At 45.0% G+C, this 19516-nt stretch overlaps 1 protein-coding gene across 1 annotated transcript in view; it reads left to right on the top strand.

Annotated features, from left to right (window-relative positions):
• clpb (ClpB family mitochondrial disaggregase) overlaps nt 1–19516 on the top strand; it is a 191334-nt gene that overhangs the window by 151954 nt on the left and 19864 nt on the right. Inside the window, exons 9-12 of the mRNA XM_072262522.1 lie at nt 8866–8921; nt 10554–10598; nt 14219–14380; nt 17570–17726. Coding sequence (XP_072118623.1) covers nt 8866–8921; nt 10554–10598; nt 14219–14380; nt 17570–17726 — 420 coding nt within the window. The remainder of the gene's footprint in view (nt 1–8865; nt 8922–10553; nt 10599–14218; nt 14381–17569; nt 17727–19516) is intronic.

Below are 19516 nucleotides of genomic sequence, written 5' to 3'. Positions count from 1 at the left end.
CGGTCAGGGTCAACGGTGGATGTTGCATCCTAGTTGTCTGGATACACAAGCCAAGGCAATATGATACGGATTGCAAGTCATTGCCCATGTAGCAAGCTCAGCCTCTCCACACAACTGATGAAACCAAACGAAAGGTAGACACCTATACATTTTGGCTCCAGAAGCATTGCAGGAGTTGTCAATCTGCATTGAACTCAAAGTAGGACTACTTGAGGGACTCCAGATCCGGATTTTTCCCTCTGGGTTTACTCCGGAAGCCTTCCCCATGAGTGGGTATAGCCACATGGCCGTGGAGGTTTGAAATCAGAGTTTTCCTTCTCCTAGATGGGCTGTCCACCATGCTTGATGAGCCCCAACTGCCCTCCAGACCTGTCCTGTCCTGTCCTGTCCTGTCCATGTGCTTCTCTGGATGGCTTTTAAGTGTTGCTGCCTCAGCCGTTATTTCTGGCTTTTCATTCAGAAAACACGCCTTTATTCAGAATACACACCTTTAATTTAAAATGTCTCATTTCCGATCTTAAACCTATGCCCTCTTGTGCTTTCATCCTATCTATGCCCCTCTTGGTCTTGGACTCTCTGACGGTGCTGTCTGAAAAGAGAATGCTGCCCAAGTTGCATGCCATCTTGGACAATGTCTCCCATCCACTACATAATGTACTGGGTGGGCACAGGAGTACATTCAGCCAGAGACTCATTCCGCCGAGATGCAACACAGAGCGTCATAGGAAGTCATTCCTGCCTGTGGCCATCAAACTTTACAACTCCTCCCTTGGAGGGTCAGACGCCCTGAGCCAATAGGCTGGTCCTGGACTTATTTCCTGGCATAATTTACATATTACTATTTAATTATTTATGGTTTTATATTGCTCTATTTATACTCTATTCTTGGTTGGGGCAACTGTAACGAAAATCAATTTCCCTTGCGATCAATAAAGTATGACTATGACTATAAACCTCTATCAGGTCACCCTCAATCTCCTGTATTCAAAAGAATAAAGTCTACACAAGCTCTCCTCGTAACTCAGGCCCAAGTCCAGGTAACATCCCGGTAAATGAATAAACTCTTCTCAGGCTCCCAGCTGGATACAGGTATCGATTATACCAATGTTTCAATGACAGACTCTGCCATCTTCATCCCTGAAGATGATACCTGTACCTGGCTGGAAGCCAAAGAAGAGTTTATTTATACGCCGGGAAAGTACTAGGTCCTTTTTCATGCAGGTAAATCTTTTCTGCACTCTTTCTAGTTCAATGCCATCTTTCCTTTATCAGAGTGGCCAAAAACTGTACACAGTACTCATAAGCACAAGAGCTTCTGCAGAGCAACACACACAAAATGTTGGAGAAACTCAGCAGGTCAAACGGCATCCATGGAGGGGAATAATCTATATATAAATGCTGCCTGACACCGGTGCCAAGCTGTATTGGTCCTAACGCCCTTCCCTTGGACAACATCGGTGGCGTGGAGAGGGGAGACTTGCAGCACGGGCAACTGCTGGTCTTCCATACAACCTTGCCCAGGCCTGCACCCTGGAAACCTTCCAAGGCGCAAATCCATGGTCTCATGAGACTAACGGATGCCTATATATAAATGCTGCCTGACCTGCTGAGTTCCTCTTGCATTTTCCATATGTTACCCTGTACACAGTACTTGTTGCAGGCTGACCAATATCTTATATAACTGTCGCTAGGTCTGTCTCCCTCCTTCACAGCCCTGTACGTGTATCTTCACCAGAAGGATGCAGCCACGTACAGTGCCTGTAAAAAGTATTCACCCCCCCTTGGAAGTTTTCATGTTTTATTGTTTTACAACATTGAATCACAGTAGATTTAATCTGGCTTTTTTCAACAGAAAAAGACTCTTGTGTCAAAATGAAAACAGTGATCTAAATTAATTACATATATAAAACACAAAATAATTAATTGCATAAGTATTGTCCCCCCCCCTTTAATATGTCACATCAAATCATCATTGGTACAGCCAATTGGTTTTAGAAGTCACAGAATTAGTTAAATGGAGATTACCTGTGTACAGTCAAAGTGTTTCAATTGATTGTAATAAAAATACACCTGTAACTGGACAGTCCTGGCAAAAAGAACACACCATGTCTCTCCACAAAAAGGTTATTGAAAAGTCAGGAGATGGGTACAAGAAAATTTCATAGTCTCTGAATATCCCTTGGAGTACAGTTAAGTCAATTGCCAAGAAATGGAAAGAATATGGCACAGCTGTAAATCTGCCTAGAGCAGGCTGTCCTCAAAAACTGAGTGACTGTGCAAGAAGAGGACGAGGGAGGCCACCAGTAGACAAGTTTTAGTGGCTGAAATGGGAGACACTGCAGATGCACCAGTTGCAGCTTTACGGGGAAGTGACAAAGTGAAAGCCATTGTTGGGAAAAAAAACTCACATGAAATCTGGGCTAGAATTTGCCAGAAGGCATGTGGGAGACTCTGAAGTAAGCTGGAAGAAGGTTCAGTGGTCTGATGAAACCAAAATTGGGCTTTTTGGCCATCAGATTAAACGCCATGTTTGGTGTAAGCCAAACACCACTCCATCCGTGCCGTGAAGCATGGTGGTGGCTGCATCATGTTGTGGAAATGCTTCACCACAGCAGGCCCTGGAAGGCTTGTGAAGGTAGAGGGTAAAATGAATGCAGCAAAATACAGGGAAATCCTGGAGGAAACCCTGATGCAGTCTGCAAGAGGACTGTGGCTTGGGAGAAGATTTGTTTTCCAACAAGACAATAACCCCAAGCATAAAGCCAAAACTGCAAAGGGATGGTTTAAAAACAACAAAGTTAACATCCTGGAGGGTCCAAGTCAGTGTCCAGATGTGCAAGGTTGACAGAGACCTATCCACACAGACTCAAGGCTGTAGTTGTTGCAAAAGGTGTGTCTACTAAATACTGACAAAGGGGGTGAGTACTTATGCAGTCAATTATTTTGTGTTTAATAATTGTAATAAATTTATCCCAATTTGTAGAAATTTGTTTTCACTTTGATTAGTGCCAAAAAAGCCAAATTAAATGCATTGTAATTCAATGTTGTAAAACAATAAAACATGAAAACTTCCCCGGGCGGGGGAGTGGGTGGTGAATATTTTTTATTGGCAGTGGAGATGCTGAGAGACATCCTAGGATGTGCTGGAACACATCATCAGTGATGTAACCTGGGGTCATTGAGTCTTTTAACATCAGACACCCTTGCCCAGGCGATCCAGCCAGGGTTGATCAGGCCCCCTGGTTTGTGTCCCAGAAACACTGGTCCATGGGTCACACCTCTTGATCGATAGCTATCTGGAGGCTCGCCCAGTAACCTCTGTGACGGTCCTGATGGCTCTCTTCTTTGCAGCCCCCATAATGCCAAGGAGAGAGTACGTTCTGCACAGTAAGCAGCCAGGAAAACCTCTACATCCCACCTCTCTAGGTTCACATTGTGCCCTCCACCCATCTTTGGAATGCTCTACCAGCTCCTGGTATTTAGCTTTCTTACTTTCAAACACTTCCTCAATCTGGTCTTCCCAAGGAACTGTCAGTTCTACCATGACCACTTGCTTCAAAGATTCTGACTGAATAACCATGTCATGTCTTGGGGATGATGATATGATGAACTCAGGAAATTTTAATTCCTTGCCAAGATTGATTTTCAGTTGCCAGTCAAACACCATGGCGAGCAAGCCTGCTGATTTGAGCTGAGGCTGTGGTTAATCTCCAGCTTTGACAAAGGCTGTGGGCTTTCTGGGTTGGTGGACGTGTCTACTGTTGTTCATGGCCGAGGAAGTACTTTCAGCCACTGCCTTCAGCACCTGGTCACAGGGATAGGTAAGAAATGCTGTCCTTGACTCAATGCCCTTGTGGCTGAAGAAAGTTTGCTCAACGGCAACACCTCTGGGTACTTGAGAAACTGCAGCTTTTCAGTCCCTCTACAGGACATCATGGCAACAATTGGCTTTTAGCAATGAAACATCCCTAAACATCTCCACAGAAAAGTCATCAAACAAAATCTGGTACTAAGGTAGATTGCAAGGAGTCAGTATTTAAGAAGCATTTTAATGAATGAAGATACGGTGGGGTTGGGACTAGAACTGGCTTATTATCTTCACACATACTGAGGTACAGTGAGAAGCTTGTCAGGCAACCTGTTCAAACAGATCAAATTATTACACAGTACATTGAAGTAGTACAAGGGAAAACAAGAACAGAATTCAGAATAAAGTGTAGGTTGACAATAAATTAACTTTATTTGTGAAGCATACAGTAAAATGTGTTGTTTGCATCAACAACCAACACGTTCCAAGGATGTGCAGGGTGCAGCCTACAAGAGTCACCATGCTTCCGATGCCAACATAGCACACCCATAACTCACTAACCTTAACCCGTACATCTTTGGAATGTGGGAGGAAACCAGAGCACTGGAGGAAACCCACGCATTCATGGTTGAACTTACAAACTCCTGACAGACAGTGAACACCAATAATTAATTGCTGGTGCTGTAAAGTGTTACACTAACCACTATTCTACTGTGCTGGTGAAGGTCAGGAGGGCCAGTAATCCTTGGACTTGTTCTCCACCACAATCACACTCTGTTCTGCTCACCATATCTCGTAACATATGTCATTGCTAATAAGCGTGATCCTGATTCTGAATGCATTTCTCTTCTCTTCTCATACTGGACTCCATTTCGGCCATTGGCAGCCAAGCCCTGTTGACTTTCTCTGTCATCTGTACCTGCCAGGGTAAGACTCTCATGATTATGCTGCCAGAGACATGAAGACGTCACCGGACCTGGCTCTCCGAAACAAAACTCTCAGACAGTCACTCTTTTGGATCCCATGTTAACCTGATTCTGTCTGCTTTCTCAGCTGGATGTAAAGAAAAATCACAAGAAACTATTTTGAAGAGGGGCAGGAAAGCTTTCTCTGGAGCCAGAGAAAATACTTATCCCTCAGAACTTATTATTAAGGACACCAGTTAAGTCTTCTGGCTGATAAGCATGCTGAAAGTGACTCCTGAGCTTTGTGCTAATGCAGAGTCCGTCCTTCAAGGTGTAGTGTAGATGTGATCTTCAATGCACAAGAATTCTAAGAAAAATGCAAGGAGCAGCATCAATTACTGTCCCAGGCCAGTAAGTCTTGCACAAGGCTTCAGCTCCATTAACTGAGGGGGATTATGGAGGTTGCGGATAAAGTTTGGTCAGACAACATCTATGAAGGGGAATGAACAGTTGGATGTTTCAGGCCAAGACCCTTCATCAGTCGAGTTCCTCCAGCTGATTGTGTGCGGCCCTGATTCTGATTCTATTATTCTATGATAAATCAGTTAAATTAAGTATATTTATATATGTCTATTAAATAGTGCAAAAAAACAAATAAAAAAGTAGTGAGGTAGTGTTCATGGGTTCAATGTCCATTCAGAAATCGGATGGCAGATGGGAAGAAGCTGTTTCTGAATCGCTGAGTGTGTGCCTTCCAGCTCCTGTACCTCCTACCTGATGGTAACAGTGTGAAGAGGGCATCCTGGGTGGTGAGGATCCTTAAAAATGGACGCCACCTTCCTAAGGCACTCGAAGATGTCTTTGATACTATGGAGGCTGGTACCCATGATGGAGCTGACTAATTTTACAAGTTTCTGCAACTTATTCTGATCTAGTGCAGTGGCTCCTCCCCATGCCAGATGGTGATGCAGCCAGTCAGAATGCTGTCCACTGTACATTTGGAGAAGTTTTGAGTGTTTATGTTGACAAACCAAATCTCCTCAAACTCCTAATGAAATATAGCCCCTGTCTTGCCTTCTTTATGGCTACATCAATATATTGGGACCAGGTTAGATACTCAGAGATTTTCACATCCAGGAATTTGAAATTGCTCATTCTTTCCACTTCTGACCCCTCTATGAGGATTGGTTCCTGTTCCCTCATCTTACTCTTCCTGAAGTCCACAATCAGCTCTTTTGTCTTCTTGACATTGAGTGCAAGTTCGTTCCTGTGACACCACTCAACTAACTGGTGTATCTCGGTCCTGTACGCCCTCTCATCTCCATCTGAGATTCTGTCAACAATAGATGTATCATCCGCAAATTTAAAGATGGCATGTGAGCTATATCTTCCTTCATGCTGAGTTATACCGCAGGAAAGGGGTTGTGTTTAAACTAGTAGTGTAATCATTGGAGTGAGTATGATGTTCTCCTCAGGGGATGTGTATTGGCGGGCCCTCAGGCGGCTGTAGTCTTGGGGGTGGGGGGTGTGTGTGTGTGTAGGGAGTCCAAGACTTTTGCACCATACTGTATATGTCATGTAGAGCAGAGAGTTTGTAAATTTGGCAAGAGCAAAGGATGTCGGGAATGGCAAGGGTGAAGCGCCATGGGAGAGGTGTGGGACAGGTGGTAGAGAAGGAATGCCAGGGCAGGGGTTTGGTGGGGGTGCAGCCCTGATACACCAGGCAAGGTCATTTGATTCCAACAGTTGGTTTATTGATCGTTACAGAATGTGCCTCTGGTGCTTTCCACTCCCTCCCCTCTCCCTTCCACTTTTCCCAACCATGATTCCTCTCTCCCTGCCCCCTTCCCACTCTCAATCCACAGTAGAGTCCTAAATCAGAATCAGGTTTATCGTCACTCACATATGTCATGAAATTTGATTCTTTTTTGTGGCAACAGTACAGTGCAATACATAAGATTACTACAGAACTGTGCAAAAGTCTTAGGCACCCTAGCTAAGACTGTGCCTATGACTTTTCCACAGTATTGTATTCTAGTGCATTGCCTGCAAGAGTTGTTAGTGGTGGATCAGATTCCGTCCCGGTGCAGCAAAGTCTTCCCAGTTTTTACATGTAATGTTGATGAGTGAAAAGCAATGGACCTAGCTACTTTCTTGTATAAAGTTTGAAAAACACATAATATGCTATAATGTTTTAGGAACAGCTTCTTCCCCTCCGCCATTTGTTTTTTGAATAGTCTATGAATCCATGAACACTACCTCTTTATTTTGTTCTCTTTTTGCACTACTTTTTAAATTATTTCTATTGTAATTTACAGGAATCTTCATGCTTTGCAAAGTACTGCTGCCGCAAAACAACAAATTTCACAACATATGTCAGTGATAATAAACCTGATTCTGCTTTATTGCATTTGGAAGCCACTTGGCCCGTTATACTTGTGCTTGCTTTTCAAAAGAGATCCAACCATATTAACTCCTCTGGCAACAGAGCAAATCAAGTTTAAGTTTAATTGTAATTCAACCATACGTGAATGTCCATGAATACAGTCAAACAAAACATTGTTACTCAGGGGCCAAGGTGCAAAATACAGTACCAAAAGTCTTATCTAATGCAAGACACGTATAGCACATGTAAGATATCAGTAAAATACAATCTCACAAAAAATAAGTTCAAGTCCCTGAGTACATGAACGTTGCAGCAGTCTGCAGTCAAAGACAATATTGCTTGCCTTCTGCCGAGCGGACACTGGAGGGCAGCACCAACTCCAGCTTGGACGCCGCACCACATGGCCTCCTGCACTCTGGTGGAGTACTCTGGCGCCTTTCCTGGATGACTATAAGCAGCTGACACCGCACCTTGAGGCCTAGTCCTCGCTAGGGCCGAGGCCACATCACTCGCCCTCTGCCTGCCAATAAAACAATGAGTAAAATTTCTGATACTTAACTCATTCCACTCTCTGTCCAGGAGCTTAAACATTGCAGATTTTTTTCCCAAATAGCTTTCTCTTTCCCCAAATAGGTGACATAACAGATTCTTCCATAAATGAGAATTTTACTAATATCTTTAAAAATCTTTTCAAAGTAAATTTATTATCAAAGTACATATACTACCCTGAGATTTATTTTCTTGCAAGCAATCATAGTAGATGCAAAGAAACACACTAGAATCAATGAAAAAGCTACGCACTCACAAGGATGGACACTGTGTAAACCAATATGCAAAAGAAGACAAACTGTAAATACAAAAAAACACATAATGATAGATAGATAGATAGATAGATAGATAATCATATTGAGAACTTGAGTTGTAGAGTCCTTGAAAGTGAGTCCATTGGTTGTGGATTCAGTTCAGTGTTGAGGTGAGTGAAGTTATCCACGCTGGTTCAGATTTTGATTGTAATGTGGAAATTCTGCATGGTAAAGCAGTGAACAGCTGGCCCGGTTCGTCTTACCTGTCTTTGGGTTTGGGTTCACATCCATAGGTCCCTCAAAGCTGCCATGTAAGTTGACAGGGTGGTTAAGAAGGCGTATAGTGTGTTGCCTTTCATTAGTCAGGGAATTGAGTTCAAGAGCCGTGAGGGAATGTCACAGCTCTATAAAACCCTGGTTAGACCACACTTGGAATATTGTGTTCAGTTCTGGTCACCTCATTATAGGAAGGATTTGGAAACTTTAGAGAGGGTGCAAAGATTTACCAGGATGCTCCCTAGATTAGAGAGCATGTCTTGTGAGGATAGGTTGAGTGAGCCAGGGCTTTTCTCTTTGGAAGAGGTAAATTGATAGAGGTGTATAAGATGATAAGAGGCATAGATCGAGTGGACAGCCAGAGGCTTCTTTCTCAGCAGAGAAATGACTAACACGAGGGGCATAATTTTGTATGGGGGGGGTGTCACAGGTAGGTTTTTTACACAGAGAGTGGTGGATGTGGAACACACTGCCAGGGATGGTATTAGAGGCAGATACAGTAGGAACATTAAAGAAGCTCTTCAATGGATGTTAGAAAAATGGAGAGTTAAATTGATCTTAAAGTAGGTTAAAAGATCAGCAAAACATTGTCAGCCGAGTGGCCTGTACTGTGCTTATTGTTCTATGTTTTAATGTTTCACAGAAAGTATGGCCAGGTACTGAATTAATTTCTCATCTCTGCTGCAGGAAAAACAGAGCTGGCCAAGCAGATTGCCAAGTACATGCACAACGACATCAAGAAGGTAGGAGAGAGACCCTTTCTGCTGCATGTGTTGAAGCTTTTTGTTTTTCCCTATACCAACATTTGGATAAGTACGAGGACAAAGGGCTTAGAAGACTATGGACCAAACATGAGCAAACGGGACTGCTTGGTGAGGACCATGAAAGATGGCTTGAAAGACCTGTTTACGTGCTGTATGTTTCTAACTGGGTGTCAGTATCTCTTAAGATCTATCCTGGGCCCAACATATTGATGCAGTTACGAAGAAGGCACACCAAGAGCTATATTTCATCAGGAGTTTGATATTTGATATGTCACCAAATTGCTGTAGATGTACCTTGGATAGAAACTATTTGCATCACCATCCAGTATGGAGGCTCCAATATACAAAAAAGCTACAGAGAGTTGTAGGTTCAACCAGCTTCATCATTGTCACCTGCCTCCCCACCACTGAGGACATCCTCAAGTAGCGATGCCTCAAGAAGGCAGCATCGATCATTATGGACCCTCGCCATTAAGGACATGCCCTCTTCTTTGGAATTTCAGTGTAGTGTATTGTAACGTATATTCCAGTTAATTGGGACATAAGTTAATCAGGGCAGCTGCCTATTTGGAGCAATTCTTTAGGAACATAGATTAATCAAGTAAATAGCTCAGATTCCCTTCAGTTATTTGGGACACTGTGCTGCTTAATTGGGACAGGAGTCTGTTGCTGAACCGTTTCTAACGTCAGTCGCATACACTTGTGTGGCGGTTAAACACTACACTGTGCTTAGAGTGATCAGTTTTTAAATAGCGTCAGTTGGGTGTGTCTGTGAACAAAAAAACAGTGATTTCTACCTAGCTCCCTAAAATCTCTCTTCAGGACCTCCTCACCATTCCTACCTATGTCATTGGTGCCAGTATCTACCAAGATTTCTGGCTGCTCCCCCTCCCCCTGCCCCTCCCGTGGACCCAATCCAAGACGTCCCTGACCCTGGCACTGGGAGGCAGCATATCATCCGGTGCCTCTATTGCGCCCACAGGATCTCTTCTCTATTCCTCTAACTATGGAACCTTCTATCACTACTGCAGTCCCCTTCACCTCTCTTTTCTTCACAGCCACAGCACCAGACTCAGTGCCAAAGACCCGGTCACTATGGTCCCCCCGTTGGTCGTCCCCCTCCACAGTGTCCAAAGTGGTATATTTATTAATGAGGGGTATGGCCACAGGGGTACCCTGTACTAGCTGCCCATTTCCCTTCCCTTTCCTTTCAGTCACCCAGTTACCTGACTCCTGCAACCTAGGGGTGACTGCCTCCCTGTAGCTCCTGTCTATCACCTCTTCATTCTCCTGTATGAGCTGAAGGTCATCGAGCTGCAAATCATGCAAACAATTGAAGCAAGCCAACAGCATTCCGGATTTGCTACTCAGTGAAACAGTAGTTTGCCTTTTTTATACATTTTTAACTATTGCCATGAAACTTAGGCTGATTGGGGCAGCCACTTAATTGGGCCAAAATGAACTGGTTCTGATGTGTCCCAGTCAATTGGAATTCACAGTATTTTGGTAATAAATTTACTTTGAATTTTTGAACATTCTTATAAATCCTCTTTGTCAAGAAACATACATCAGAAACAAGTTACTTACATGTGTTTTCTTTTCCCAATGCAGAAATTCATCCGGCTTGACATGTCGGAATTCCAGGAAAAGCATGAAGTAAGTATCAGTTGGCAACGCAGTTGTGATGGGCCTTTGGGATAAACAACCTTCAGCCAGGAAGCTCAGGTCAAGGGTGACATTCTTCACCCAGTCGTGTGTTGTATTTTCCTTTCCCTTATCCCACAACCTCCATCACCTCATCTCTTTCCTCTCTCCACCTTCTCCATCTCCCTATCACCTACACATTTCTGGTTCCTCTCCTCAGCTTCCACCCTTTCTTCCATAGTCCACTCTCCTCTCCTATCAGATTCCATCTCCTTCAACCCTTTGTCACTTCCACCAAACACCTTCCAGCTTCTTATTTCAGCCCTCCCTGTCCCAACCACCCAGCTTCCTCCTCACCTTGTCTCACCTAACTCCTGCCAGCTTGTACTCCTCCCTTCTCACCTTATTCTGGCTTCTCCCCCTTCCTCTCAGTTGTCTAAGCGTTGACTGTTTATTCCCCTTCTCCTCACCTTCTTCTGGTTCCTCTCCACTTTCCCTTTCTTCTATAGTCCAGTCTTCTCTTGTATCGGATTCCATCTTCTATATCCCTTTGTCACTTCTCAGTTTCTGATATCAGTCCCTCTTTCACTTCTCCCTCACCTGCCTATTACCCTCCTCACCTGGAAGTTTCAGAGGAAGGCTTTGTATCAAGCCCAAGTTTATTTTCATTCAACCCTCTGCGTACAGTTGCAAGAATAAGTTTGTGAACCCTTTGTGAAACGTGGTTTTCTGCATTAATTACTCACGAAATGTGGTCTGATCTTCATCATCACAATAATAGACAAACACAGTCTGCCTAAGCTAATAACACACAAACAATTGTACTACTTCTCATCAATACTGAGTACACCATTTACCAGTCACAGTCTAGGTTCAAAAAAGTATGTGAAAATCTAGGGTAATGCCTTCTACAAAAGCTATTTGAAGTCAGGTGTTCCAATCAATGAGATGAAATTGGAGGTGTGGGTTGTTAAGGTGCCCTGCCCTATAAAAAAGAGTCAGGTCATTGACAGAGACTGCTCTTCTTAAGAAAGATCTGTTTATGTGCACCATGCCTTGATCAAAACAACTTTCAGATGACCTTGGAAGAAGAATTGTAGAGATGCACGAAGCTGGAAAAGGCTACAAAACCATTTCTAAAGATCCGAGTGTTCATCAGCCCACAGTAAGAGAAATTGTCTATAAATGGAGGAAACTCAGTACTGTTCTACTCTCCCTAGGAGTGGGCACCCTGCAAAGATCACACCAAGAGCACAACATGCAATGCTGAAGGAGGTGAAATCTCTAGAACTTGCTAAAGTTGCTGTTCATGCATCCACTGTAAGAAAAACACTGAACAAGAATTATGCTCATGGAAGGGCACTACAAAGGAAACCACTGCTCTCCAAAAAAACATTGCTGTACCTTCCAAGTTTGCAAAGACCACCTGGATGCTCCACAACACTTCTGGGACAATATTCTGTGGGCAGATGAGACAAAGGTTGAAGTTTTTTGGCGGAAACACACATTTCTATGTTTCAAGGAAAAAGGGCACTGCACACCAACACCAACTGTGAAGAATGGTGGAAGGAAAATCATGGTTTGGGGCCTGGACAGTTTGCAATTGTTGAGGGAACAATGAATTCAAAATTGTATCAAGACATTTTATAGGAGAGTGTCAGGGTAGCAGTCCATCACCTGAATTTAATGGAAGTTGGATGATGCAACAAGACAACGATCCAAAACACACGAGTAATCAACAACAAAATGGTTTAAAAAGAAAAAAAATTGTGTTTTGGAATGGCCAAGTCAGAGCCCAGACCTTAATCCCATTGAGATGCTGTGGCATAACCTGATGAGAGCTGTTCATGCAAGGTTTCCCAGAAATATCGATGAACTGAACCAGTTTTGTATGGAGGAATGGTCTCACCACTGTGCAAGTCTGATCAGTAGCTGCAGAAAATGTTTGGTGGAGGTTATTGCTGCTAAAGGAGGTTCCATCAGTTATTAAATATAAGGGTACACATATTTTTTACAGCCTGGACTGTGTAAGATTTTAAAATGTATTCAATAAAGACATGAAAGTACAATTGATTGTGTGTTATTTGTTTAGGTAGATTGTGTCCGTCTATTGTTGTGACTTGGATGAAGATCAGACCACATTTTATTAGTAATTAATGCAGAAAACCAGGAACTTGCAAAGGGTTCAGAAGCTTTTTTCTTGGAACTATATATACTGCTAAATGAAACAACAGACACAACACAGTACATATGACTGATACACAACACATAAGGTAATATTACCACATAAGGTGCATTTACAACAGAAGTTTAAAAAGTAAACAGAATAACACTACTGATGCTTCATACACAATGAGACCTGGGTGATGGCAGGGAGTTCAGTAGCCTTACGGCCTGTGGGAAGAAGCTGTTTCCCATCCTACCAGTCCATTTCCTAATGCTATGGTTCCTCCTGCCTGGTGGTAGTGGATCAAAGAGATTGTTGGATGAATGGGAGGGATCATTGACAATGCCAAGGGCCCTGCATACATAGCACTCCTGATAACCTGTGGAGTTTTTGATGGGACAGTAGCTTTATTTACGTACATGAAAACAAACAGTGAAATACATCATTGGCATCAATGACCAACCCAGTCCAAATATGTGCTGGGGGCAGCCTGCAAGTGTTACCATGCTTCCAGCACCAGCACAGAACATAGAACATCAGGTATAAAACATTACAGCTCAGTACAGTCCCTTAGGACCACAGAGTGCTGGCTGTCTAACCTACTCCAAGATCAATCTAACCCGTCCCTCCTACATAACCCTACATTTTTCTTTCATCAATATGCCTATCAAAGAGTCTCTTAAATGCCCCTAATTTATCTGCCCCTGCCACCATCCCTGGCAAGGTGCCAACACACTCGCCACCCCTGACATCACCCCCCACCCCATAGTTTCCACCAATCACCTTAAGATTATGCTTCCTCGTGTTAGCCATTCTGCCCTGGGAAAAAGTCTTTGGCTTCTACTCGATAGCTTGGCCACAACATACTAACCCTTACTGCATGTATGTCTTTGGAACAGGTCTTTTGCCAAAAATACATTTACTATATATTCAAACCGCTACAGTGCTATTGTACAAGCTCATTGCAAGCAAAATCCAGGCAAGTTATGAGTAACACAGACTAAATTAACAAGTTCCCAACCTCATGGAGGATGGCATTTATCCCCCACAGTGCCAAAAACACCCCTGTGTTACCCATGGGTGCTGTGTGTTCTTTTTCTACAGCTACCTCAGCACAGATATACCCCCTGAACACTGCCAGGCCATCAGCCTGGGCAGAACCCTCCGTTGCCCATCTCCAGGACCCACAGTTAGCTCTCTTAGCTAGCCTAGTATTTGGCAGAACAATATAGAGGGCATTTACTCTGTACCTAACTGGTTTTCCAGTCCTGCGAGTGTTTGATGTGACATCATAGAGGGAATTCACTTTGTGTCTTCTGTATATCACGCTATTGTGGAAAACTTTTTAAAAATCAAATTCATTACGGACGTCCTTCACCTTGCTGAATATTGATCCGTTCAAAATTCGGACATTTTTCAACCAACCACACAGGATGTAGAAGGAGTGGGGTGAATTGTTTTGCAGGTTGCAAAGTTTATTGGCTCCCCTCCCGGTTACGTGGGCCATGAGGAAGGTGGACAGCTCACCAAGAAGCTGAAGCAGAACCCGAACGCCGTGGTCCTTTTTGATGAGGTGGACAAGGCCCATCCCGATGTCCTGACCATCATGCTGCAGCTCTTTGATGAGGTAAGAAATGGAGGCATGACAGGTGTATTCCCCTCCATTGATGCTGCCTGACCTGCTAAGTTCCTCCAGCTATTTGTGTGTGTTACTCTGGATTTCAAGCATCTTCAGAATCTCTTGTGTTTACTTATCATTCAGGCCCTCATACCTGCAGTCCCATTCAATAGGAAGATGGCTGTTCTACCTCAGCACCATTTTCCTGCCCTAAGCCCCATCCCCCTTCTGAACCATACAAATAGATTAACTATTATTGTCTCCCACACCATCACCGACTTTATCCGCTCAGGGGATCTCCCATCCACTGCTACCAACCTTATAGTTCCTACACCCCGCACTTCCCGTTTCTACCTCCTACCCAAGATCCACAAACCTGCCTGTCCTGGCCGACCTATTGTCTCAGCTTGCTCCTGCCCCACCGAACTCATTTCTGCATACCTCGACACTGTTTTATCACCCCTTGTTCAATCCCTTCCGACCTATGTTCGTGACACTTCTCACGCTCTTAAACTTTTCGATGATTTTAAGTTCCCTGGCCCCCACCGCTTTATTTTCACCATGGATGTCCAGTCCTTATATACTTCCATCCCCCACCAGGAAGGTCTCAAAGTTCTACGCTTCTTTTTGGATTCCAGACCTAATCAGTTCCCCTCTACCACCACTCTGCTCCGTCTAGCGGAATTAGTCCTTACTCTTAATAATTTCTCCTTTGGCTCCTCCCACTTCCTCCAAACTAAAGGTGTAGCTATGGGCACCCGTATGGGTCCTAGCTATGCCTGCCTTTTTGTTGGGTTTGTGGAACAATCTATGTTCCGTGCCTATTCTGGTATCTGTCCCCCACTTTTCCTTCGCTACATCGATGACTGCATTGGCGCTGCTTCCTGCACGCATGCAGAACTCGTTGACTTTATTAACTTTGCCTCCAACTTTCACCCTGCCCTCAAGTTTACCTGGTCCATTTCCGACACCTCCCTCCCCTTTCTAGATCTTTCTGTCTCTGTCTCTGGAGACAGCTTATCCACTGATGTCTACTATAAGCCTACTGACTCTCACCGCTATCTGGACTATTCCTCTTCTCACCCTGTCTCTTGCAAAAACGCCATCCCCTTCTCGCAATTCCTCCGTCTCCGCCGCATCTGCTCTCAGGATGAGGCTTTTCATTCTAGGACGAGGGAGATGTCTTCCTTTTTTAAAGGAAGGGGCTTCCCTTCCTCCATTATCAACTCTGCTCTTAAACGCATCTCCCCCATTTCACGTACATCTGCTCTCACTCCATCCTCCCGCCACCCCACTAGGAATAGGGTTCCCCTGGTCCTCACCTACCACCCCACCAGCCTCCGGGTCCAACATATTATTCTCCGTAATTTCCGCCACCTCCAACGGGATCCCACCACTCAGCACATCTTTCCCTCCCCCCCCCCCCGCATTCCGCAGGGATCGCTCCCTACACAACTCCCTTGTCCATTCGTCCCCCCCATCCCTCCCCACTGATCTCCCTCCTGGTACTTATCCGTGTAAGTGGAACAAGTGCTACACATGCCCTTACACTTCCTCCCTTACCACCATTCAGGGCCCCAAACAGTCCTCCCAGGTGAGGCAACACTTCACCTGTGAGTCAACTGGGGTGATATACTGCGTCCGATGCTCCCGATGTGGCCTTTTATATATTGGCGAGACCCGACGCAGACTGGGAGACCGCTTTGCTGAACATCTACGCTCTGTCCGCCAGAGAAAGCAGGATCTCCCAGTGGCCACACATTTTAATTCCACATCCCATTCCCATTCTGACATGTCTATCCACGGCCTCCTCAACTGTAAAGATGAAGCCACACTCAGGTTGGAGGAACAACACCTTATATTCCGTCTGGGTAGCCTCCAACCTGATGGCATGAACACCGACTTCTCTAACTTCCGCTGAGGCCCCACCTCCCCCTCGTACCCCATCTGTTACTCATTTTTATGCACACGTTCTTTCTCTCACTCTCCTTTTTCTCCCTCTGTCCCTCTGAATATACCTCTTGCCCATCCTCTGGGTCCCCCCCCCCCCCGTCTTTCTTCCCGGACTTCCTGTCCCATTATCCTCTCGTATCCCTTTTGCCTATCACCTGTCCAGCTCTTGGCTCCATCCCTCCCCCTCCTGTCTTCTCCTATCATTTTGGATCTCCCCCTCCCCCTCCAACTTTCAAATCCCTTACTCACTCTTCCTTCAGTTAGTCCTGATGAAGGGTCTCGGCCTGAAACGTCGACTGTACCTCTTCCTACAGATGCTGCTTGGCCTGCTGCGTTCACCAGCAACTTTGATGTGTGTTGCTTAACTATTTACCTCACTTTCCAAGAAACTGCAGAGAGCTGTGGACAGCTCAGCACAACACGGAAACCAGCCTCCCACCCATGGACTCTGTCCACACTTCTCCCTGCCTCAGTAAAGCAGCCAATGTAATCAACAATCCGTCCCACCCCGGGCATTCTTTCTTCTCTGTCATCCCATTGGGTAGAAGAAACAACAGCCTGTAAGCATGTACCACCAGGCTCAACGACAGCCTCTACTCCACTGTTATCAGAACACTGAACGGTCCCCTGGTATGATAAGACTCGACCTCAAAATCAGACCTTGCACTTTATTGTCTACATGTACTTTCTCTCTAACTGTGGCATTTTTGTTTGTTTATTTATTTATCTATCTAATTATCTATTGATTTATTTATTGCTTGTTTGTTCATATAGTGCAGAATAGACCCTTCCGGTCCTTTGAACTGCAACCCAGCAACTCACCTATCAACCTAATCAGGGGATATTTACAATGACCAATTAACCTACTAACTGGTAAACCTTTGGACTGTGGATGGAAGCCCACACGCTCACGGGAAGGAGGTACAAATTTGGTCACGTGGTGGTTATAACACTAGAGTAGGCCAACGATCAGGGTTCAATCCCTGTCTCTGTAAGGAGTTTGTACATTCTCCCTGTGACTGTGTGTGTTTCCTCTGGGTGCTCTGGTTTCCTCCCACATACCAAAGCCATATGTGTTAGTAAGCGTTAGTAAATTTGAACATGTTAATCTTTATGATCTTTGCTTCACATGAGTCAGTTGCACCCTAATGTCTTTCCCCGTGGATTTGTAGTATTCATTCAGAGAAGTGGCACACACCTCTGTTTTACCTCCACCGACCACCCCCCTTACCCCGATCTTTGCAGGGCAGGCTGACAGACGGCAAGGGAAAGACCATCGAGTGCAAGGACGCAATCTTCATCATGACCTCCAACGTAGCCAGCGATGAAATCGCCGAGCACGCCTTGCAGCTGAGGCAGGAAGCCCAAGAGTTGAGCAAGAAACGACTGGCTGAGAATCTAGGTAACAACGTGGAAAGTGAGCGGGCATAGCTCCAAATCCTTCCTTTGAAAAGATAAAAATTAGCTTTATTTGTCGCATGTACAGTACATCAAAGCATACAGTGAAATGGTTTTGTGAGGGGTAGATCATGCCGTACAAGCCTGATTGAATTCTTTGAGGATGTAACAAAGCACACTGATGAAGGTAGAGTAGCGGACTTTAGTGTTTGGTTTGATAAAATTCTCCAAACTCATTCAGAAAAACAGGAGGCTTGGGATCAGCTTGTTCCTCCAACCTGAGTGTGGCTTCATCTTTGCAGTAGAGGAGGCCGTGGATAGGCATATCAGAATGGGAATGGGATGTGGAATTAAAAGAGGTGCAGTTGACGTTTCGGGCCGAGACCCTTCATCAGGACTAACTGAAGGAAGAGCTAGTAAGAGATTTGAAAGTGGGAGGGGGAGGGGGAGATCCAAAATGATAGGAGAAGACAGGAGGGGGAGGGATGGAGCCAAGAGCTGGACAGGTGATTGGCAAAGGGATATGAGAGGATCATGGGATAGGAGGCCCAGGGAGAAGGAAAGGGGGAGAGGGGGAGAAAACCCAGAGGATGGGCAAGGGGTATAGTCACAGGGACAGAGGGAGAAAAAGGAGAGAGAGAGAAAGAATGTGTGTATATAAATAAATAACGGATGGGGTACGAGGGGGAGGTGGGGCCTTAGCGGAAGTTAGAGAAGTCAATGTTCATGCCATCAGTTTGGAGGCTACCCAGACGGAATATAAGGTGTTGTTCCTCCAACCTGGCTTCATCTTTACAGTAGAGGAGGCCGTGGATAGACATATCAGAATGCGAATGGGATGTGGAATTAAAATGCGTGGCCACCGGGAGATCCTGCTTTCTCTGGCGGAAATGTGTCATTTTCGTTAACACCTGATACACCCATGGATGTGCTGGGGGCAGCTGGCGGGTGTCAGCACCACTGTTCCCTCTAAGTTGCACAGGTGGGGAAAGTAACTGTTTTTGAGTCTGGTGGTCCTGGTGTGACCTCCTCCCTGATGGGAGTGGGACAAACAAGGTGGGGTCTATGAAATGCATCAAGGACCAACACAGTCTGAGTAGGTGCTCAGGGCAGACCACAAGTGTTGCTGTGCTTCTGCCGCTTTGTCCATTCTTCTTGTTCACTGATCCCACCTATCTCCCTTTGAGTTCTCATGACCTCCTAGCCCACCAACAAACTCAGCAGGCCAGGCAGTATCTGTGGAAAAGATTGCCGAGTTCCTCCAGCATTTTGTGCGTGTTGCTTGGATTTCCAGCATCTGCAGATTTTCTTTTGTTTGTGTTCCTAGCCCACCTGCCATTATCAAAGGTGCCTACAATAGACTTGGTTCCATCATTCAATGGGTATTGTAAGTATTCTGTGTGGCTCAGTCTGGTACCGAATGATGGCTTCAGCAAGTGAGATACTGGTCAGTCAGGCTCTTGTTAGATGCTACCTTCAGTTGTGGAGACATTGTTTATATCAAGTTAGTGGAAAAATCAAGGGCTTGTCGATGAGGGTAGAGTCACAGCTTTTGTCTTAGCTGTGCATGTCGTTAGAGTCAGAGAGCTAAGGAACATGGAGAACAGGCCTTTCGGCCGATCTTCTCCATGCTGACCAAGCTGCCCAACCACTTGACAGCAATTGGCTCATCTTCTTCTGAAGCCCTCCCCACCATTGAGCACATTTACAAGGAGTAACCAGGACCACCACCATCCAGGCCAAGCTCTCTTCTCGCTACTACCATCGGGCTGGAGGTACAGGAGTGTTAGGTCT

The sequence above is a fragment of the Mobula birostris genome, chromosome 7 (assembly GCF_030028105.1).
Source record: "Mobula birostris isolate sMobBir1 chromosome 7, sMobBir1.hap1, whole genome shotgun sequence".
NCBI lineage: Eukaryota > Metazoa > Chordata > Chondrichthyes > Myliobatiformes > Myliobatidae > Mobula > Mobula birostris.
The sequence above is the reverse complement of the archived record's forward strand: the minus strand, read 5'-3'. Positions and strand labels throughout refer to the sequence as shown.